Source organism: Botryllus schlosseri, chromosome 12, assembly GCF_051294905.1.
Source record: "Botryllus schlosseri isolate E-star chromosome 12, Bs_hap1, whole genome shotgun sequence".
NCBI lineage: Eukaryota > Metazoa > Chordata > Ascidiacea > Stolidobranchia > Styelidae > Botryllus > Botryllus schlosseri.
Genome location: NC_137247.1, coordinates 7,896,010 through 7,919,952, shown reverse-complemented (window position 1 = coordinate 7,919,952; position 23,943 = coordinate 7,896,010). Strand labels below are relative to the sequence as shown.

The following is a 23,943-nucleotide window of genomic DNA, read 5'->3' as shown; positions in this document are numbered from 1 at the left end:
ACTTTTTTACTCGCTCGGAAATCACCACTTCATGTACTTCAGAAGAAATTTAGTGGTAATAGAATGTTGAAATGTACTTTTCCATTGGCCTTGAAGAGCGGGCCCAGTTTCATCTATATTCTACAATGCATTTTCACACTTCAGAATGACTTACTATCGCAATGAAAAATATCACAAATACATCGAGAATTTGCGAACTCTCACTATACGATAATTGAGTTTTACAAATTACCCTTCAAAGTTAACCTACATGTTGGGTATTATCCAAAACCTCGTAGAATTTTGCTTCGAGCGACAAATCCTTTGAATTAAGGTGGAAGTGCCTATTTCCGACCAAGTAAAACGTCAGTATTCTAGGTCTATTTCTGCTTAATTCTGAAACTATAACGGATTTGAAGCAGTACAATATCGTAAACACTTGAGAGTATTTGGTGCATGTAGGCAAAAAACGTACTTGAGTACTCGGAAGAAGTCAATACTTACTTGTTTAGCCGCTCGGACATCGTCACTTCTTGTAATTTAATAGAAATTTACTGCTGATAAATGAGTAATCGACTTTACCCGATATTCGCATACTATGAAACTGAAGAATGAATAGACGCGTTTTCAAACTATAGAATGATATAGTCTCTACAAAATGTTTTTGATATCAAAATAACTTTTTTACATGAATGGTCACGTATGCTAATATTCAAATAACCCAACACAGAGCTAGTACTTACAGGAATATCGTAGTTCTTGTAACAAAGTTGTATGTGCACAATATATGTTTAAGGTAAGTCCTACATATTCATGATTTCGTCCGAGTTTGTATTTTAGAAAATATTATACAACAATTTACTTTACTAACGAGAAGTGTCGAGTTATCGAATGATTTTCCCTTCCGTCAAAACAAATAGAATGTGAAACTATATTTCTAACGTTCCTAACCCTTTGCACACCGGTGGTAAATCACACAACCAACAAGTTTCGAGAATCGAGTTATTGAATAACGTGAAAGCGTTTTTCCAGTGTCAAGTCGTTATGTTGATTCAAGCGTATATTTTAATACCCCGAAGTGAGACTTCGAAACTATCGTCAGTTCTCCAAGAGCAAATATCGTGTTCTACAAGTGTTAAGTTGTTGTATTATGTAGCTGGTAATTGGTGCACGTAAGCCAAGGATCGAACCAAGTTGTGTTAACTTGCGTTGTTATGTACCTAGTAATTGGTGCGAGTAATCCCGCAACTTCTGCTGTTCAATGGCTTTACCGCGTTCTTACCAAGCACCTTAATAAGGATAGACAGCCCCAAGCAGATAATGTAAGTATGTATGTATGAATGATGGGTTTTATGGTGCTTGATGATAGAAGCTGGTCTTCTATTCTATATTCCGAAATAATCAAGCTGGTGGTTTTACCAGCACCGCGCCACATAGAAACTTTAGTAGAATCACTTATTATAACTCCTCACGTTCACTCAAGTAAATCTAATTTGATATTGGAGTACTGAACCTTAATTTTCCAGCAGTGTGATAAACGCCGTCAGATCAATATCGCACAATTCCGCTCGAATACAAGTAAAAGTACAGATTTCAAAGTAAGTAAGTAAGTAAGTGAGTAACTGGTTATGTTTGTAGACTATGTCTCCACTTCTATCGTTCAGAGATGTTGAGCAGAGAAGTACATGTATTTCTTCAAAGTACTCAAGTGGTTTTTTTGCCTACATGTACCAAGTACTCAAGTGTTTATGATATAGGCCTGTTTCAAATTCAAGACAGTTTCAGTATTAAACAAAAATGGACCTTGAATACTAACTTTTACAATGTGAAATTTTATATGCATAAACTAACAAACGTCACTTTTACAATGGTTCGGTATGATTTCTATATATTCCGCTCTCGTTATTGGACCGCGTTGTAACGCCGAGCTATATCTCGATGCCTAGGCTTCCGCATTTATTTATTTTTCGATTTATTCTGCCCTATGTAGATTTAACATAAGGAAGGTTATTTCACTCATAAAATTCGGAATACGTATTTGCTCGAGTTGAAGCCATAACGCTTGGAGTGAAATTTTACGTGGTTTTCGTTGATATCCAACTGGGCTAATTTCCAAATGTAATTTGAAAAACTCAAATATCGCATAGTAGGACTTCCCAAATTTTCGGTATATTTTTGCTATTTTTCACGGTGATGATAAGTCATTCAGGACAGCGAAATGCATTGTAGGAAATAGATGAAACTGGTACAATTCATCAAGACCCCTGTAAAAAAAGTACATTACATTTCAACATTTTATTAGCAAGTAATCGAAATACCACAAACTGGGCTAACCTTTGGAGTTGTTAAGTAAAGAAGTACTCGTACTTTTTCAGAGTATACCAAGTAGGTTTTTTGCCTACATGCACCAAATACTTTCAAGTCCTTATGATATCGGAGTGCTTCAACTTCATGATAGTTATAGTATTAAGCAGAAATATATCTGGAGTACTAACGTTTTACTTACTCGGAAATGACTACTTTTATCTTATTTTAAAGGATTCCTCACTCGACGCGTAATTTTATGAGGTTTTGAATAATATCCAACATATAGGCTCACTTTGAAGGGTACTTCGTAAAACTCAAATATTGCACAGTGAGAGTTCGCAAATTCTCGATGTATTTTTGGTATTTTTAGTGCGGTAAGTCAGTCTGCGACGCGAAAATGCATCGTAGGATATAGATGAAACTGACAACGCTCACCAAGGCCACCGAAAAGAAGTACATTTCAATATTTTAGTAGGAGTAAATTCCTAGTAAAGGACAAGAAGTGATGATTTCCGAGTGAAATAAAAAGTAAGTATTGAAGGTATAGTGTGCTCGAAAAACCGACAACTCTGAAATAGAAGTAGATGCGGTGTAAATAGTTAATCACTTGATTAAGTACAGCGCAAGCAGGCCAAACCTATACTTGAGTACTCCAAAATGTGCAAGTACTTCGCTATCGACTCACTCCACGTAAAAAGTGACTAGGTTTTAGAGTACTTTATCATTTCTAGACAGTTTCAGTTTTAGACAAAATTTGGAATAAAAAACTAGCTCATTCACCCATTCGGAAATCTTTTCTTTAACCTGTACTTGAGGGTAGCAAGTAAATCTCATTTATTAGTAATTCTACATGTACTTGTACACTTGACCATGTGTTATGACTTACAAAATTACTTTTCGCTATATTTGAAGTCTGTCAAATAGCAGTATATGTTAAGGTGAGCTTCTATTCGTTCAGTTTGATAATCTTGACTAACCATATTCATTCGACGAGCTCTTCAGTGATAGTCATGGGACTTGGAACAGTGTTATATGACATCATAGCGATACGAAGTTACGACAGTTTAAAATTATTCCCCTTACGACACCAAATTTCGTTGGTTCATCTCCACCTTCAAATATCGTGTTATACAAATATTGTGTATACGGGATAAATACATATATGGCTATGTTGTTGCAATCTTCAAAAAAGTACCTCCCTCAGTAAGCAATTTCTCGTAGGCTATGCATACAAATGAGGACAGTTACATCAACGAGTGGTAACTTGTATTATGTAGCTAGTAATTAGTGCAAGTAAGTCCGCAACTACTGTTCAAGGCCTTTTCCTCGTTTTTTTACCAAGCATCCTCGTAAGGATAGACAGCCCCAATCAGCTAATGTAAGTGTGTACTGTGTATGTATGTATGAGGGGTCTTATGCCACTTGACGGATGAAGTTGGTCGTCTATTCTATTCCGAAATAATCAAGTTAGTGGTTTTAACAGGACGTCACCTCGTAGAAACTTCAGTAGAATAACTTATAACTCCTCACGTTTACTCGAGTATATCTAATTTGATAATCAAGTAGGCCTACTGAATCTTATTTTTCCGACGAGTTCAAATTTAGCTCTAACTTATGAGATTAAATATAATAACTTTTCATGTTGCAGTGTAATTTACAGCATGAGCCAAGTGATTTCATAATTAACACAAGATAAATAAATGAATTACTAGAGTCTTATAAGATATTCGTGTCATCCTCCTTCGTATATCATAAAAGAATACCTACTGCAGGCGATTTGTAATTATATGCGCTGCGTTTGATTAACTCAATCATGTTGCAGTGTTTTTAAATAGCGAAACTCAGCATAATCCAAGTAATTTCATGATAAACACAAGCTAATTGAATGAATTAACATTAAAGTAGCTTGGGCTTACGATTGTATCACCTTGACAAGTGGCATTATCAGACATGAAAATGATATTATCACCTAATACCAGAAGTTAACACACGTCAATGTGGTTCGAAATTCACGAGAAATTGGTTACGAAGAGAAGTATATTCTTGTATGCACAATAGCGGAGAGGATCGTTAAAATGTAGTAATCAGGCCGATGGGTATTCGTTGAGTTGTACAAGCATAAAAAACATTCCCGCGCGCTCATAAACCTAATTCTTTCCAACCCTACCACCTAATCCTAAGACGCGCGCGGGAATGTTTTTATGCTTGTACAACTCAACGAATACCCATCGGCCTGATTACTACATTTTAACGATCCTCTCCGCTATTGTGCATACAAGAATATACTTCTCTTCGTAACCAATTTCTCGTGAATTTCGAACCACATTGACGTGTGTTAACTTCTGGTATTAGGTGATAATATCATTTTCATGTCTGATAATGCCACTTGTCAAGGTGATACAATCGTAAGCCCAAGCTACTTTAATGTTAATTCATTCAATTAGCTTGTGTTTATCATGAAATTACTTGGATTATGCTGAGTTTCGCTATTTAAAAACACTGCAACATGATTGAGTTAATCAAACGCAGCGCATATAATTACAAATCGCCTGCAGTAGGTATTCTTTTATGATATACGAAGGAGGATGACACGAATATCTTATAAGACTCTAGTAATTCATTTATTTATCTTGTGTTAATTATGAAATCACTTGGCTCATGCTGTAAATTACACTGCAACATGAAAAGTTATTATATTTAATCTCATAAGTTAGAGCTAAATTTGAACTCGTCGGAAAAATAAGATTCAGTAGGCCTACTTGATTATCAAATTAGATATACTCGAGTAAACGTGAGGAGTTATAAGTTATTCTACTGAAGTTTCTACGAGGTGACGTCCTGTTAAAACCACTAACTTGATTATTTCGGAATAGAATAGACGACCAACTTCATCCGTCAAGTGGCATAAGACCCCTCATACATACATACACAGTACACACTTACATTAGCTGATTGGGGCTGTCTATCCTTACGAGGATGCTTGGTAAAAAAACGAGGAAAAGGCCTTGAACAGTAGTTGCGGACTTACTTGCACTAATTACTAGCTACATAATACAAGTTACCACTCGTTGATGTAACTGTCCTCATTTGTATGCATAGCCTACGAGAAATTGCTTACTGAGGGAGGTACTTTTTTGAAGATTGCAACAACATAGCCATATATGTATTTATCCCGTATACACAATATTTGTATAACACGATATTTGAAGGTGGAGATGAACCAACGAAATTTGGTGTCGTAAGGGGAATAATTTTAAACTGTCGTAACTTCGTATCGCTATGATGTCATATAACACTGTTCCAAGTCCCATGACTATCACTGAAGAGCTCGTCGAATGAATATGGTTAGTCAAGATTATCAAACTGAACGAATAGAAGCTCACCTTAACATATACTGCTATTTGACAGACTTCAAATATAGCGAAAAGTAATTTTGTAAGTCATAACACATGGTCAAGTGTACAAGTACATGTAGAATTACTAATAAATGAGATTTACTTGCTACCCTCAAGTACAGGTTAAAGAAAAGATTTCCGAATGGGTGAATGAGCTAGTTTTTTATTCCAAATTTTGTCTAAAACTGAAACTGTCTAGAAATGATAAAGTACTCTAAAACCTAGTCACTTTTTACGTGGAGTGAGTCGATAGCGAAGTACTTGCACATTTTGGAGTACTCAAGTATAGGTTTGGCCTGCTTGCGCTGTACTTAATCAAGTGATTAACTATTTACACCGCATCTACTTCTATTTCAGAGTTGTCGGTTTTTCGAGCACACTATACCTTCAATACTTACTTTTTATTTCACTCGGAAATCATCACTTCTTGTCCTTTACTAGGAATTTACTCCTACTAAAATATTGAAATGTACTTCTTTTCGGTGGCCTTGGTGAGCGTTGTCAGTTTCATCTATATCCTACGATGCATTTTCGCGTCGCAGACTGACTTACCGCACTAAAAATACCAAAAATACATCGAGAATTTGCGAACTCTCACTGTGCAATATTTGAGTTTTACGAAGTACCCTTCAAAGTGAGCCTATATGTTGGATATTATTCAAAACCTCATAAAATTACGCGTCGAGTGAGGAATCCTTTAAAATAAGATAAAAGTAGTCATTTCCGAGTAAGTAAAACGTTAGTACTCCAGATATATTTCTGCTTAATACTATAACTATCATGAAGTTGAAGCACTCCGATATCATAAGGACTTGAAAGTATTTGGTGCATGTAGGCAAAAAACCTACTTGGTATACTCTGAAAAAGTACGAGTACTTCTTTACTTAACAACTCCAAAGGTTAGCCCAGTTTGTGGTATTTCGATTACTTGCTAATAAAATGTTGAAATGTAATGTACTTTTTTTACAGGGGTCTTGATGAATTGTACCAGTTTCATCTATTTCCTACAATGCATTTCGCTGTCCTGAATGACTTATCATCACCGTGAAAAATAGCAAAAATATACCGAAAATTTGGGAAGTCCTACTATGCGATATTTGAGTTTTTCAAATTACATTTGGAAATTAGCCCAGTTGGATATCAACGAAAACCACGTAAAATTTCACTCCAAGCGTTATGGCTTCAACTCGAGCAAATACGTATTCCGAATTTTATGAGTGAAATAACCTTCCTTATGTTAAATCTACATAGGGCAGAATAAATCGAAAAATAAATAAATGCGGAAGCCTAGGCATCGAGATATAGCTCGGCGTTACAACGCGGTCCAATAACGAGAGCGGAATATATAGAAATCATACCGAACCATTGTAAAAGTGACGTTTGTTAGTTTATGCATATAAAATTTCACATTGTAAAAGTTAGTATTCAAGGTCCATTTTTGTTTAATACTGAAACTGTCTTGAATTTGAAACAGGCCTATATCATAAACACTTGAGTACTTGGTACATGTAGGCAAAAAAACCACTTGAGTACTTTGAAGAAATACATGTACTTCTCTGCTCAACATCTCTGAACGATAGAAGTGGAGACATAGTCTACAAACATAACCAGTTACTCACTTACTTACTTACTTACTTTGAAATCTGTACTTTTACTTGTATTCGAGCGGAATTGTGCGATATTGATCTGACGGCGTTTATCACACTGCTGGAAAATTAAGGTTCAGTACTCCAATATCAAATTAGATTTACTTGAGTGAACGTGAGGAGTTATAATAAGTGATTCTACTAAAGTTTCTATGTGGCGCGGTGCTGGTAAAACCACCAGCTTGATTATTTCGGAATATAGAATAGAAGACCAGCTTCTATCATCAAGCACCATAAAACCCATCATTCATACATACATACTTACATTATCTGCTTGGGGCTGTCTATCCTTATTAAGGTGCTTGGTAAGAACGCGGTAAAGCCATTGAACAGCAGAAGTTGCGGGATTACTCGCACCAATTACTAGGTACATAACAACGCAAGTTAACACAACTTGGTTCGATCCTTGGCTTACGTGCACCAATTACCAGCTACATAATACAACAACTTAACACTTGTAGAACACGATATTTGCTCTTGGAGAACTGACGATAGTTTCGAAGTCTCACTTCGGGGTATTAAAATATACGCTTGAATCAACATAACGACTTGACACTGGAAAAACGCTTTCACGTTATTCAATAACTCGATTCTCGAAACTTGTTGGTTGTGTGATTTACCACCGGTGTGCAAAGGGTTAGGAACGTTAGAAATATAGTTTCACATTCTATTTGTTTTGACGGAAGGGAAAATCATTCGATAACTCGACACTTCTCGTTAGTAAAGTAAATTGTTGTATAATATTTTCTAAAATACAAACTCGGACGAAATCATGAATATGTAGGACTTACCTTAAACATATATTGTGCACATACAACTTTGTTACAAGAACTACGATATTCCTGTAAGTACTAGCTCTGTGTTGGGTTATTTGAATATTAGCATACGTGACCATTCATGTAAAAAAGTTATTTTGATATCAAAAACATTTTGTAGAGACTATATCATTCTATAGTTTGAAAACGCGTCTATTCATTCTTCAGTTTCATAGTATGCGAATATCGGGTAAAGTCGATTACTCATTTATCAGCAGTAAATTTCTATTAAATTACAAGAAGTGACGATGTCCGAGCGGCTAAACAAGTAAGTATTGACTTCTTCCGAGTACTCAAGTACGTTTTTTGCCTACATGCACCAAATACTCTCAAGTGTTTACGATATTGTACTGCTTCAAATCCGTTATAGTTTCAGAATTAAGCAGAAATAGACCTAGAATACTGACGTTTTACTTGGTCGGAAATAGGCACTTCCACCTTAATTCAAAGGATTTGTCGCTCGAAGCAAAATTCTACGAGGTTTTGGATAATACCCGACATGTAGGTTAACTTTGAAGGGTAATTTGTAAAACTCAATTATCGTATAGTGAGAGTTCGCAAATTCTCGATGTATTTGTGATATTTTTCATTGCGATAGTAAGTCATTCTGAAGTGTGAAAATGCATTGTAGAATATAGATGAAACTGGGCCCGCTCTTCAAGGCCAATGGAAAAGTACATTTCAACATTCTATTACCACTAAATTTCTTCTGAAGTACATGAAGTGGTGATTTCCGAGCGAGTAAAAAAGTAAGTATTGAAGGTATTATTTGTCTGATAACTGAAAACTCTGAAATAGAAATAGAAGTAGATGAAGTCTAAATAGATAATCACTTGATTAAGTATTGCGCAAGCAGGCGAAACCTATACTTGAGTAGCCTACTCCAAATGTACAATTATTTCGATATGGAGAGGGTTTTGATAATATCCAATATGTAAGCTCACTTTGAAGGATAATTCGTAAAACTCAAATATTTCGCAGTAAGAGTTTGCAGATTCTCGATGTATTTTTGCTATTTTTCGTTGCGATAAGTCATTCTACAGCGCGAAAATGCATGATAGGATACAGTTGAAACTGGCGCTGCTCATCGAGGGCATTGAAAAAAGTACATTTTAACATTTTAGTATCAGTAAATTTTTAGTAAAGTGCAAGAAGTGATGATTTCCGAACGAGTAAATCAGTAAGTATTGAAGGTATAGTTTGTCTGAAAACCGAAAACTCTGAAATAGAAGTAGGTGCGCTGTAAATAGATAATCACTTGATTGAGTATATTGCTACCAAGGCAAAACCAATACCTGAGTACTCCAAAATGAACAAGTACTTCGCTATCGACTCAAAAGGTAGTTTTCTAACTACTCTACAAAATCCGTACTGTAAGACTTTAGTACATTGGAAAAGTATTTGAGTCTAAAAATATTAAACCCCATAAAACGTACTGGATGTGGGGTTCGAAGCCTAGACTAATAAGAGGAGGGTGATTGAAAATAGACGGGGGATCACTGGATTAAAGTTAACTGAATACCCCGCAATATAAAATTATTACATACTATACATAATCCGGAGTGTAAAAGTCTTTAGTGCATCGGAATAGTGTAGTTTTCTTTCTGCTTTACAAAAGTCATACGATTTTTCGTGTTGCGTTCCGGGAAAAAATGTAATTTTCGCGCTTTTAAATTTTTTTTAATTTTATTTATTATTTTCAGTTATCTGGCAAACTATACCTTTAATACGTACTTTTTCACATGTTGGAGATCTGCACTTCCTGTACTTTAGTAGAAATTTAGTGATAATTAAATGTTGGAATGTACTTTTTTCATTGCTCTGGATGAGAGGTGTCAGTTTCATAAACTTATCCGACAGCATCAGGTATTGGCGATGGAGAAAGCTAGGCACTATCTAGTAGAGAACCTCTCGAATTGGTATTTTCTAATACCTCATTCCCATAGGCGAAATTGCAAACCCTGATCTCAGCTACGGGGAGAACATTAGCTTCACGCAACTCGGGACTATTATTTCGAGCGATCTGACTTATTTTCCACTTGCGAACTCGCGCTTGCACTCATTAGGTGATCATCTGTTATGCTTGCTAATTGAAATATTCAATCATAGTGTGATGCTTATGTGAGTTTTAGTCATATTCAAGCGTGTTTACATTTCTACTGAATTTCTACACTGAATCTTGTAAAGTAGATAGACGAGGAAAACTATTAACATAAGGTAAGCGCAAAGTACGTAAATTTTGATGTCATACAAACACCATAAACTGTGCTACTGGTACTTCTTCAGAGTTCTCAATTAGGTTTTTAGCTGCATGCAACGAATTCTTTCAAGTGTTTATGATATTGGACTGCTTCAACACCATGATAATTATAGTATTAAGCAGAAATGGACCAAAAATACTAACGTTTTACTTATTCGGAAATGGCTACTTCTACCTTAATTTAAAAAACTCAAGTAAAGCTTACGACTCCATAGTGTAAACGTCTCTAATGCGCTGAAAAAGTACTCAATACGCTATATTTGAAACTAAAAATGTTAATTCTCGTAAAACGTACTGGGTGTGGGATTCAAACCTACGTGAACACTTGTTCATTGGAACTTAAGTCCATCACCAAAAAGCTCTATTTTACAAAATTTTCGGAGTACCGACTTTTTTGGGTGAATTCTGTTATGCGCTTTGTTACTAACTCTGAAAGCAAGCAAAGTTTGTGGTATTTGATCAACATGGAAATTTTGGAACTTTGCGTTTAGGTGATATTGAAAACATGAGTTACTTAAGAACATTTCGACTCATAGGTGTGGGTAATTTAAAATACAGAGTATTAAAATCATTAATGCATCGGTCACAATTCTGCTCCAATACAAGTACAAGTAGAGATTTCAAAGTAAGTAAGTGGTTATGTTCGTAGACTAACCGCACTTCTACGTAACGATTTTTCAGTAAGTAGTTATGTTTCTAGACTACTTTTACTTCTATGTAGCGGGTTTTTATACAAATCTGCTTACTTTTATAACTTTATATTTTGTGAAGTAAAGATTAGTTTAAGGTTATGTTTGTATAACCTTGACGAGTGCTATTGTCACACTTGATTACCATCTTTAAATCATGGCTATCTCAATGAAGTTGAATAAATTTATGGCTTCAAAATGCGCTAATTGGATCCTGTCGTTATAACGCTAGGGCTCGCGTACAGGCAGAGAGAGTGTTTGTATAATTAGAGCCCTGCGAATCTCGCGCCTGCGGCTATACTTCGTTCGATTATTTTCGCCTTGGGATTTGCGTATATGCTACTGAAGCTGTTACGACTTCGGAACGCGCACATGCGAGTGATTTGTTTCCATAGCTCCGAACTTGAGACGCAGAGACCTCGGATCGCACATGCGAGTGATTTGTTTCCGTAGCTCCGAACTTGAGAATCGCTTGCCTGCGTCTAATGAAAATAAGTCGTAAAATGTGGAGCCTGCAGAGACCGTAACGAGTATACATAAAATCAAGTTTAAAAATATGGACAAATGAGTTATCTCTGACCAACGGAGTAATATAACCGTCTATAGTTCAGTGGGGTATTGCTATAATGGATATCCAAACAATCGTTGCAGACTCTGAATGTTATCAAGGTCCTTATCACAAAAAATCATGCATCAGAAGCGTAGGGATTAATATTATCAACTCGCAGCGCTCAAAATCGCATTTTATATTAATTAATTAGTGATGATGTGTAGAATTTTGATATATCATCATAAAACCACACCTAGTTCAGCGTTGCTCATATTATCCGTGAAAATACAAAGTCTTAAATACACATAATAATATTATCCGGAGAATATAGCCTTGCATAGCCATAATAGTTTTCGAATTTATTTATATTTTCGAAACTTATGTATAATCTGAATTATATTTACGTGGCTGATGATGTGGCAAGGGGCGTCCTATAGGTGTGGCAGGTGACGTGGCAATGGGCGTCCTGTAGGCGTGGCCATTAAGGCGACGTGGCCTTCTGGGATTGGTGCGTCTATAAGGTCGATGATATCACTACTTACCAGAGAATAGGCAAACGACCCCATTGGGGTCGCGACTCCTAGCTTGGAAGCCTCTGAACCGCGCGAGTATCACGTAAATTTCCTAGAAAAATTGTTGCTTCGATTAAACAGTCACTGCGAGAAAGCAGAAATCAATTATTTATTGTAGCATTGTTGCACACTGCACAGAGCACACACATATGCTTATCGGTGACAAAGGTGCGATAATTCTTTAGAAAACTGTATAAAAATATAACGTTATAGGAAATGCTCGATAACTGTCTAAGTCATCAAAATCGACACTGCTGGACTAAATAGAATAGTTCTATCCGACTGAATTGATTCTGTATTAAGTATCAGATGCAAGCGACGTCATTAATATAAAAATCACTAACAGTCCGATTTATATATCTTATATATATGATTTCATATAATCACAAAAGAAATCAAGCTGAATTTGTTTCGTTATTAGCAGGTATATCTAGATATCCCTGGTGGTTGTACGGAACACTGAACCGATTTTCCAAACAACTATGACAAAGCCCGTGCTAGTGTCGCCTTCCATTATTGAAATAATGTATAACAAGCACGATGGGCGTAATTCCGGACTGGTGACATTCTTTTAGAATCATAGCAATAATGTACATTGAACGTGTACAACATGGTTTTGTGCGAGTTATCATGCACCACCTGAACAGTCTGAACAGCGTCGGCTACTCGCTGCACACTAAACACAGTGCATATCCTATAGGAGTATACTCACTGCATACTGCACAGTGCATATGCATAGCCTCAGTAAAAAAGGAAGTACCACAACTAAAGTTATCGATCTCTCATACCTAGCAAACCTGCTCCATTCCAGACTCAGGTACTTGTTAATCAAAGGGTGTGAGATGATATCGAGCTGTTGATGGTCGACAATAACCTGCAACTGTTAACAACTACAATGATGTAGTGAAAGTAACTGAATTTTTCATTTCATGCATACCAGTGTTTTGACAGTGGGTTCGTTTTTATCTGAAATGATAATATGGGTTGATAGCAGTGTTGGGATCAAGTCACTACCTTCGAGTCACGAGTCATTTCGAGTCATTGCACATTTTGACTCGAGTCAAGTCAAGTCAATCGATTTTTGAAAGTGACTCGAGTCAAGTCAAGTCACTCGATTTTTGGAGGTGACTCGAGTCAAGTCGAGTCAAGTCAAGTCAAGTCACGAGTCAAGTCACAATTCAAGTCAAATTGCCTTTTCGAATTATGAGGCATGATTACGTCATCGCATTTTGCTAGCTGTCTGAAATACAGATTGATGTGATCAACTGGTCATTGATTCTGAACCGATGAACGAATATAGAGTTATACACGCAAGAAGGCGCTGTACCGCTCACATATACGTAGAGCTGTTAGACTATACGTAAGTAATTGCATAGCTTCGGTTTATAGTTACCTGCCAAAATTGAGAAACGAATTGATAAGATGCAATACATTACTCATTTACATATTGATATGATACAATTCGAGCCTGCGCCAATGGTTGAGGATTATATAAACTAAATTTGAATTCAATTGCAATTAAACAAGAGGTCTGGATAAGGTATAAGAACAGAAAACAGAAATGAATATTATGCTGTTAAAATACTTCACTACTACTAGTGTACGACAACGTAACCTGTACGCTTCAATCACTACGTTTGTGGTCATTTTATTTATGTGAGAACAATCGAGGCTCAGTGAAACACACGGTCATTGAATGATTGGTCGCTCTCGCGGGTTACACCAGCGTTTCGCGAACAATCTGAACTTACAGAAGATACAGTGATTTTTATCGACACCGATTACTTGATGACTTGAAATTGACTCGTGAATTTTGCTCCGAGTCACGAGTCAATCCACATTTCTGATGCGCCGAGTCAAGTCAAGTCAAGTCATTTTAGCAAAGTGACTCGAGTCAAGTCAAGTCACACGAAAAAGGTGACTCGAGTCTGACTCGAGTCAAGTCATGACTAGAGTCATCCCAACACTGGTTGATAGATGTTTCAAATTTGCCTTTCATACCTGCTCAAGCTTAGATTGTCATAATCATGACCGAAATGAGCTGTTAAAGGACGGAGTACGCCATGTGCGTACGCTGGTGGGACAGAAACCGAACCAAAGGCAATTTGAGGTTGGCGACACAGCTATATGGAAAATGGGCACTTCTTCGAAATACACGCCAAGATGATACACCAGCCGCATTCCCCGAGACTCTATTTGCTTTTCGAGTGTAACCTCTGGACGTGGCCGAGAGAATTTTGATAAAGGGGAAAGGGAGCCAACGATATCATAAGGTTAACCCCCCTCGCTGTTTAGGGTATTCCTAGCCAGAGAAATGGTGATTCTCGTATCTATTTATGCTTGGAAATGTTGGTCAAAGCCAGCAACGTTTTCAAATGCAATAGCTCGTGTATTAGTGCCGAACGATTGTGGGAGCATGATCATGATTTCGTTTCACACTATTTAGGAGGTCATAAGGTTTACATAACTTTGAAGTGGTCTAGCACAGGCCTTGGATTGGATGGTGACACTGGGAGAATATCGATCCGTCAACCCGGTCGCGTTCTCTCTAATCACCAGAGACAAGTTGAATCTTGGAGATTCTGTATTCGCATACCCCGTTTAGGGTGTGAATGCACACGCTTTTCGCGAAGACTTCATGATCCTTTACGGAAAGTAGTCATCTATTTTCAGTTAACGGCCATAAGCTAAAACACCAAATACGAATAATACAACATACCAGTTTTTTTGAAATATAACTTTCATGACTTACTTGGAACAAACAGCTCGCTGAATGCATGAAAACTGTAGTCGTCGTTATCCCGGAACATCTCTGAACGATATCGATCCAGGGCAATTTTAGCCTTGAGAAATACTTATAGATAAGCGCTGACTTCTAATGATGACCGTTGGTCTATTTACCACATCTTTCATATGTTTAGCCATCATCGTTAGACATGGTCGACCAGATGCATCTCTTTTTGTAACGTCTGCCCTATTTTCAACAAGCCAACGTGCAGTATTACGACAGTCTGAAAACAAACAGAGATTGTAACTGTCAATGGAACAGAATGATCAAACTGGTTTATGATAAATGTATGAGATTCATCGTAGGCCTATAACTGAACGTCAGCTATCAGTCGGATTTGGTAGACAACCTATAACTTAGAGACGTGCAATTATTCAATCACAAATATTTTAACACATCATCTCTAGATGCTGAAAAACTATAATTGCGCATGTGTCAGTCCAGGGATATCTGGTCAGTCCTTTCAAATCTAGGTCTCTAATGCAGTGATTCCCAAATTGTGTGTCGCCACAGATTCTCAGGTGTGCCAACAATCTCTTTGTAATTTTTGAATGAACTTCGTAAATATTGGAAACAAGCCATGCAGGCAAGCATATGGACATTAAAGCGCTCTATTTACTGCTTCATAACTGATAAACAGGCACATGAGACCAACACTATGGAACCAATCATGGCAGCATTGCCGATTTGTCGAAGATAGTCTTTGTCGAAGATAGTCTTTACTTCGTTTCAAGCTCCTAGTGACTGAAAAATAAATTACCCTGCAAAACGTGGTCCCGCTAGCTGAACTTCAACTTGCAATGCAATATCATTCACAACTTTAGATGGGTATAGTTAGTTCAATTGGAAGCAATGAATCAAGCAATCTTTATGCAGAAGATCAGCTCATTAATTTACGACATGACCAGTTTTTTAAAACGCTGTTTCCACAAAAATGAACGAGTTATGGCCGTCTCCCTCCAAATCCGTTACCATGTTAGGTTATAAATAAAGCAATCAGAATTTTGTTGTCATTTGCATGTCCATGGCTATGTGTACATTGCTTCTTTGTCTCGACTGAAATTAAAAGCTGTACACACTGCTCGGAGTTGACAAGGAAATGCAAGTTGTTTGTCAATAGGGCAATGTAACTTCGTTTCAGTCGCGTATATCATCGTAAAAAGAGCATTAACATCGCATTACCACATAATTTTGTTTCCCAAACGCAACTTTTCTGTAAGTGTTAAAGTGCCGAGAGCGTTTTTATAATTTTTCTAGTTTGCCACAAGCGAAAAAAGTTTGGGAACCACTGCACAGCCTTAGCCGATCCATAAATCCTCCATTTCGTGCGAAATCTGACCGAGTTCAATGGCGGAGAAAAGAGGTGTTCGCTTTGTTTCATCTTTGACATCGATGATCTCCTTTCGAATGTCTTCATCGGTGTCGTATTCGATGAATTCGGAAACTTTAAGTTCGTCTAGTGTCGCTTTAGCCTTTTGTTCTATGAAACACCGACGAATACAAATAAAATTTAGACATCCGGCGGTGTGAAATATTCGAGCATTCTCTAGCTGATTCCAACATGTATAGTAGACCCTGTAAACCAAACTGCGTAAAATGAACCTGCGTTGAAATATTTGATACCGTGGTTAGGTTGACGCACAAATTTCGTGATAAACTATTTCAAAATATTCCGGAGTACGAGTCCCACGGAATATTATGTGCCACCGTGGAAGGGATTCTTCGAATATGTACGCTATTAGTCTCATCCACTACTAGTTCGTCCAGTTCAGAGCCACAGAAACCAGGGCCACCGCACCGTGGCTAGAATATTATTTACGATAATACAATCGTTCCGGTCTATACATTTGGACGTACTTTCGTGTTAGCTACATGTAATCTGATTTATATGTTTAGTGGCAGACGATTCTTTTCTAAATTTATTCAGTCGGAAAAATTGAGGTTTTCGACCTTCTGCACGAATACATAGAATATCTTAGATAATAACTCCAACAAAAGTATCATGTCAAATTTATATTACCTACTCCCACGGCCAAATGGGCAGGAGTTCTGGTTGCAGTATTCAATCGAGCTCGATTTTTCTTCTTCTCTTCGATCATCTTGTTCAGCAAGACCTCACAGGCCTGAACAGCGTCGTAGCATGCGGCGAAATGAAGTGGAGTCTGACCCACCTCTGTCCGCGCTTCTATTTCAGCTGAAAAATTACAATTCAATCCTCCGTATGCAGCGGAAATGTAGCCCCGTAAGGAAGTACGCTAGTCAAGTGCTTGTCAATGCTTTCCGAACAACACTGTCCCGGTGTCCCATAAACTGTTTAGCATAAACTGAACAACTTTACTCAGCAGTCAGTTCCAGGAAATTGTTTAATTATACAGACACGAATTTTCATCATCCTGCATCTAACGCTGTTTCGAGGGATCATTTAATGCACATCAATATCCAGAGGTGGTCAAAGTAGTCACCGTCGCTACTCAAGTAGAAGTAGAAGTGGTGGTTCACAAGTAAGTAAGTAAGTAGGTATTCTACGCTTATTTTTGCCTACAAAACTGAAACTGTCAAGTAGAAGTAGAATAGTCAAAAATCATACCTACTTTAAAAGTAGTGTGTGTAGGAAAAATCTACTTCAAGTAATTCAAAAAGTAGAAGTACTTCGTTACTGACCACCTCTGTCAATATCCCTTATGGAATTCGGCTTTTGGATTTTATTCCAATAGGAGCATTAAACCTTTGCTTGCAAAGGTAGGTCAGGTCGTATTCAAACGAACAAGAATCTATTGAAAACTTGTTATTACATATCCAGGAACGCTCGGTAATAGTACGAAACGTCGTTATGGATTATGCACAATGCACGTGCTAAACTCTGTCTTCAGCACGAAATGACAGCATAGCAGGTTAACTTGTTACGTATCACCGGGCATAGTTGATTTTGGAATATGCCAAAGATTCCAAGCATGGCTTATTTTGGCATTTGTCAGATTTTTCAGATTTTTCTCGTATCCACAAGTCATTAGCAACAGTCACAGTGTTCACTAACAGCAGTATCAATGTCAAACGATTTGGTCAATATACCGTTGTGATTCCAAATGTATATCGACTGGAACAATCAAGTGCTATAATAATCCCATAAAATCAATGCTCTACGTCGCTTTGCCAACAGTTTCGACAAGGACCACAACTCATAAATTTATCTGTCTCAGTAACTCCATCTATCATTAAAAGAACATGAGTAAGTCACACAACAAATGAAGTAGAAGTAGAGCTAGAAAATTACATTTACTTGAGTACTTCGAAAAAGTACTTCGTTACTGACCATCGCCATATTAGAGATAGACCGTCATGTATTCTACATAGGATTGGACATGATGATTCGAATGCTAGAGCGTTGATTCTAATGACTCGAATCTTTCCAGTACTGGATTTATAGGCCTCTTGCGCTTAAGAACTATTATGCAACGGAAAATTACTGAGTCAATAATTCCTTCGCACCATAGCATCCAGAACATGTAACCAAGGGATACAAATGTTGATAAAAACGTTATTTCTTTCAAGTATTCGACGTTATGTCATATTTATGGCAGATTCTTGCGAAATTGTTCCTGATCAATTTTACCTTATAATATTTGAATAGTATATTCATATGGAAATGAACCCGAATATTTTCGGCTGACACTCCTCAGGGGTAATCGTCAGCAACTAGTAGAGAATTAGAAAGAACATTGTATATCAACAGTCGTATCACAAAATATGACGTCACCAGCATGAAATTTCGAATGAGAGAGCGTTCAATGTGCTATTTTTAGGTGGTACACGAACTCCTTTTGTTGACAGAGTTTTGGTTGGTGTATTTTGATAAAAGTCGATTGCAAGGCACACAAATATAGATCATTGGTACAAAATGGGTGCTCTGATGATGATGACCGCCGACCGTAAAATGCTGCATGACGATGTAGTCATGGTGAAAGATATTTTTGGTCTGTTTATGATAGCGATCGGAAGCCCTACATTTTCAATAGTCAATGTCAATCCACTGTGACGTCACAATTAAATATTCGGGACGTCATAGCTAAAAAAAATACAAAAGAGAATAAAAAACACGTTTTAAACAACGGCCTTGTTTTAAACTTGTTTGTTTTAAATTGATTTTCGTTTTAAATGCAACCCTATCTATAACCCAGGTACTCGATTTTTCCTTTAGTCCCTGTCCAGTTATACACTACTAATATGAGTATATCAAACAATCCCGACCTTCATATCTGCACAATAGCTCGATCATTGCGGTGTTGTTTGTAGAGGCTGCCACGTGCAAAGGAGTTATACCACATCTGAAAGTAAAAACGCAGAAGTCAACTTTTACCAAACCTTGGTAGGTTCCGTACTATCAACCCTCAAAATACGCGAATGATTGTCCCGATAATCTCAACATCTGTGATTCATATTCTTTGAATTTCAACTTATTATCACTCGATTTATCACGATCGGTGTAAAAGAGGAAACTCAACACAAAACTGAGTTGAATCTTGCGTCGAGACTATTGCTTCAAATTTCATGCTCTGTTAGGGGATAATAAAACAACTGTTTCTCTCAGCGCTTAGTGCTTGGCCTGGAAACGGGCGAGAGCCAGATCATGAGCAGAGATGGTGAAAGTTGTCATGAAAGCTACTCAAGTAGAAGTAGAAATAGCGACGAAAAAATCTACTCAAGCACGAGTAGAAGTACTTATTCAATAAGCCACCTAAAACTACTTGAAGTAGAAATAGAATTGACTGACTTTAAATCTACTCAAGTAAGTAAGTAGTTTTGAAAACAGTCTTAATTCGTTCGCATGGACTGTCAAAAGCTGCGAATTGAGCTATGATGCAGGTGCAGAGAGCTTGATTCGTATTGATGCATCCCTGGAGGTGTCAATTTTCGACAGAATAGGCATTGTTTCGCATCATGGGATGGAAATTATAGTATTGATATGAAGATGTGATAAAACCGTTTGTTCACTAGAAGACCCCGTTTTTAGAGAATATCGTGGCATGGCGCCCTACCCCATATTCTAAGGCCCCAATTTTAGGCGAATAGCAATATGTAGAAGTTGTATCGGATACGGTTTCATCACTTTGCGCGATTAGTATATGGTAATAACAAATATTGTGGATCGTAAAAGTTATATTTAGTGTAGCTTTATTTTCGGAAAATAGGGGCATTACTACACTTGCTTTTATGCTTCAACATGTATGCTCTCCAGACAAAAAAACTGAAAGTAATTAGAACTTGAAATATGATACTCGCAATTGAAAGTGAAATACAAATACCAATTCTAAAAAGCGGAAAATATGTTTCATGTTATTGTCCATAAAGCTTAAAAGGTGCTCTGCTAGAACAGGTGTAACGTTAAAAAAGCTAGATTCACCAGATTAGCAATACACGTAATTAGCTGCTAGATTACGATATGATAGGTAATTGCTAGATTGCGAAACAGTAGTTTCAAGCGATATGGTGGGTCATATTTACTGTGATGAAATATTTGATATGGGCAACAATGCGGTGTGAGAGGAACCAAGCAATCCTGTACCTATATTATATTCACCGATACTTTCGTGAAAACATATTTGTCACTCCATCACTACTATGCGCGAAGCGCAACAGAATTTCTTGGATTTACTTGACTTTTATGAATATTAAATGTTGGTACTCCGTGAAAACAGCCCCGAAATTCATCAGGCTATCTTTCGTATTGGGGAATTAAACTACTTCTACTTGATAAAGTGAAAATAGCGAAAAGTAAGTAAGTAGATCATAAAATATTAAAAAGTAGAAGTAGAAGTGGAGACAATCATATCTACTTGAGTAAGTACCAGAAGTAGAGGAAAACTACTGGAGTACTTCCAAGAAGTAGAAGTACTTCGTAACTGACCACTTCCGATCATGAGCCCATATTCGCAAACGATGGACGAGTTATCTCCAAGTCTGGTAGAATTGTGTATTTATGTATTATAGGCTATTTGTTTTGTTGGATTAAAAATTTCAAAACAATTCCTTGACTCCGAATGGTATCGCCGCAAGTTTTGGACAGCCCCATAATCCAATAACGGGTGGGATCAGGGGCTCTATACCAGGCCAAAAAATAGTGACTAGGGATGGTGTGAGCGTGAGGATCACGTTCGCGTTCTGTTTGTGAACCTCAAAAATTTGGACATTCGCGGTCGCAAACGAATCTTGGTAGTTTCTACTCTGTGAATCCCTTCCGTTAATGACAATTTTTCACTTCATCATAACATCTTTTGTTGAAACTCTTTTCATTTCAACTTCGGACCACTATCTGCACAGCGCTGGCAGAACGAAAGGGAAATTCAGCACTACACGAGTATGCACATTGCTTGTTGTAAAGATTTGGTTGGTTTTGTTCGAAAGGTTTACTCGAAATATTCAGCTTACCGTTTGCGAATATTTAGTTACTCTCTGCTGTGAGCTCGGTCCGAAAAAAAAACAATTATTATTATCAATGATCGACATCAAGGAAATTGTTGTTATAAAGAATGCATCGTTGTCTAATGAAAATAAAATATAGCAGGCGAACGGCATAATTGCAACATAAAAACCAAATCCGTCCGATTGGGGTGTTGGCTCAAACTTAAGTTTGAGGTAATATATGTTGCAGGTATAGAAATTTCACTCTCATCAGTATCAATGTAGCAATATACTGACGCTTTAAGAATACATTGTCCGGTCGAGCCTAGTGTAAAAATCTAGCAGGCGTACGGGATCCATATTGATTTGATATGTTTATTATATGATAAAAACCAAATCCGTGCGATTGTGGTGTAGGCTACTGTATAACTTGTTTATGGGGGTAATATCGGTAGCGAGTATAGAAATTCGTCTTGCACCCTGCTCAATATCAATGTCACAATAATCAGACTACGAATACATTGTCCGGTCTGGCCTAGACGGTTAAGGCGTAAGCTTATATTCTCTTGTAAGTCCTCGTCAAAATTGGTGGCAAAGCGACGGAAAATATTGATTTTATGGGATTATTATAGTGTATTCGATTGCTCCACTTGATACATTTGATGACGTTTGAAAAGTCAGTGTCTACATCAGCATTGTGGGATAATGTAACCTGAGTCTTCACGGGGTATCGTGTACTGTACATTAATATATCACTTCACTGAAATGTCAGGTTGGAATTAGCAATTTGACGTCACACATGACGTCCTTTCAGTGGTTCGGACCATCTGTACTATCAGGTGTCGGTAAATTGTACTGTAGGAATTTTTACAAGTCTTCGTAGCTCTCACATACATAAACGAATCCGTGAAATACATTGCTAACTATAGGGTCGTCATCAGCCAAATAGGGATTAATTATATCCAGTTTAGGTAACCAAGTCCCATTATCGTGATATGTATATGTTGTTGCTCATTGTTTTTCTCTTTCAATAGAAAACGTCATTTATCAAAAGAGGAAGTTCATTTTTTTCGTTGAAAACAGAAAGGATTTGCAGTTTACACAGCCAGAGAGTCTGATCCCTGAAACGCGATACGTGGGTTGTGGCTACACCCGTCGCCGTGCTGTAATATCGTGGCCAATGTCGTGGGCCAATGTCATATTCATCCGGTGCATCCACGACATTAGATTATTCGTTTCGTTTTAATTTTCCTACTTAGTTGTTCTTTTCATAGAATACATGAGTTTTACTTTATCATTTATCGTCTAAATATCATCCATATCAGGGGCGGGCAACTTCTCCAGTCGGCGGGCCGGATATAGGAAAATTAAGTACTTGGCGGGCCGGATTTCTTAATCGATATATTTTATTCGCCCATTTATTCAGTTATACAAGGAATAAATCGTATTTAAAGAATGTATTTTAACGAAAGCGATCTCATTTCAAGCGATTTCTCGCCGATAATGACGATGACAATGAGGAATTGAGAACCGCATTGTCATACAGCAGTAGTTCTCAAACTTTTTAAACACGCCCCCTTTTTGATAGTGAAAAATTCTGCGCCCCCTTCCTTATCATGATATATTAAAGAGAAAAATCAGAATGCTAGCCATCCCAACGGATAGTTTTATGGTTTTAAAGGTTATGGCTATTGATGAGAGAGTTCTCAAATATGAAATTCGTAGGCCTACACTAGACAGAGTAATCACAATAAGCTGGAGGTAAATCCCGCGGAGCGCGAAAAATGTTCAGTTAACTGTGACTTCGCGCCACCTTCAGATACTTTCCCGTCCCCCAGGTTGACAACCGCTGTCATACATGCACCGCCATATCTGCTTCTCTCTCATCAATCAATACAAGGTGCAATCCTAAATTATAATCTTAAGACGTTCGAAGCCCTGTATCTCAAATTTAGGAGGTGGCGAGATAGCGTAATTGTATAATCCACAGCTACAAAACCAATGTGTTGTGGGTTCGAGTCCAACTCCAGAATTCCTACCTACGTGTTGGAGCTTTATCTAGGCTCCTCCTCGCCATCTCATCAGCATGATTACTGAGCTGTATCACACAAAAGCCTGGACTTGTGCCGTGCTACCAGCAGTTGGCGGTTACGGAATTAGAAGTATGCCCGTAAGCTCCACTCTCGCGCGATGCGCAGGGCGCACACCAGGATATAATAACACACAGTCACTAAAATTTGACCAAGTAAGCAAGAAGTGGGATATCATTGCAGAATGATGGGCCGCGGGCCACATTATCATGTAAGACGGGAATCTGTCCGCGGGCCGGGCAAAATGCCGTCTCGGGCCGGATCCGGCCCGTGGGCCGTATGTTGCCCGCCCCTGATCCATATGCATAAGCTACATTGCCCAGTGTGGGTCCGGCTTCTAATAGGGGTCGCCAAGAAGAAAAAACACATTGTAGATACAATGTCATGAGTTATAGCATCAGTTTTTCAGCCCTATAAGCCAACATGACACCCTGTTTGGCAACTGATGCAATCGCA

General features: G+C 37.7%; 1 protein-coding gene across 2 annotated transcripts in view; it reads right to left on the bottom strand.

Moving 5' to 3' along the window:
* LOC145452299 (uncharacterized) overlaps positions 1-23,943 on the bottom strand; it is an 83,613-nt gene that overhangs the window by 24,754 nt on the left and 34,916 nt on the right. For both annotated transcript variants that reach the window (XM_080330510.1, XM_080330511.1), the window contains 7 exons: positions 19,247-19,323; positions 17,022-17,195; positions 16,341-16,481; positions 15,115-15,224; positions 14,966-15,056; positions 13,151-13,179; positions 13,002-13,093 (listed from right to left, as the gene is read on the bottom strand). In XM_080330510.1, the coding sequence (XP_080186636.1) occupies positions 13,002-13,093; positions 13,151-13,179; positions 14,966-15,056; positions 15,115-15,224; positions 16,341-16,481; positions 17,022-17,195; positions 19,247-19,323 (714 nt within the window). The remainder of the gene's footprint in view (positions 1-13,001; positions 13,094-13,150; positions 13,180-14,965; positions 15,057-15,114; positions 15,225-16,340; positions 16,482-17,021; positions 17,196-19,246; positions 19,324-23,943) is intronic.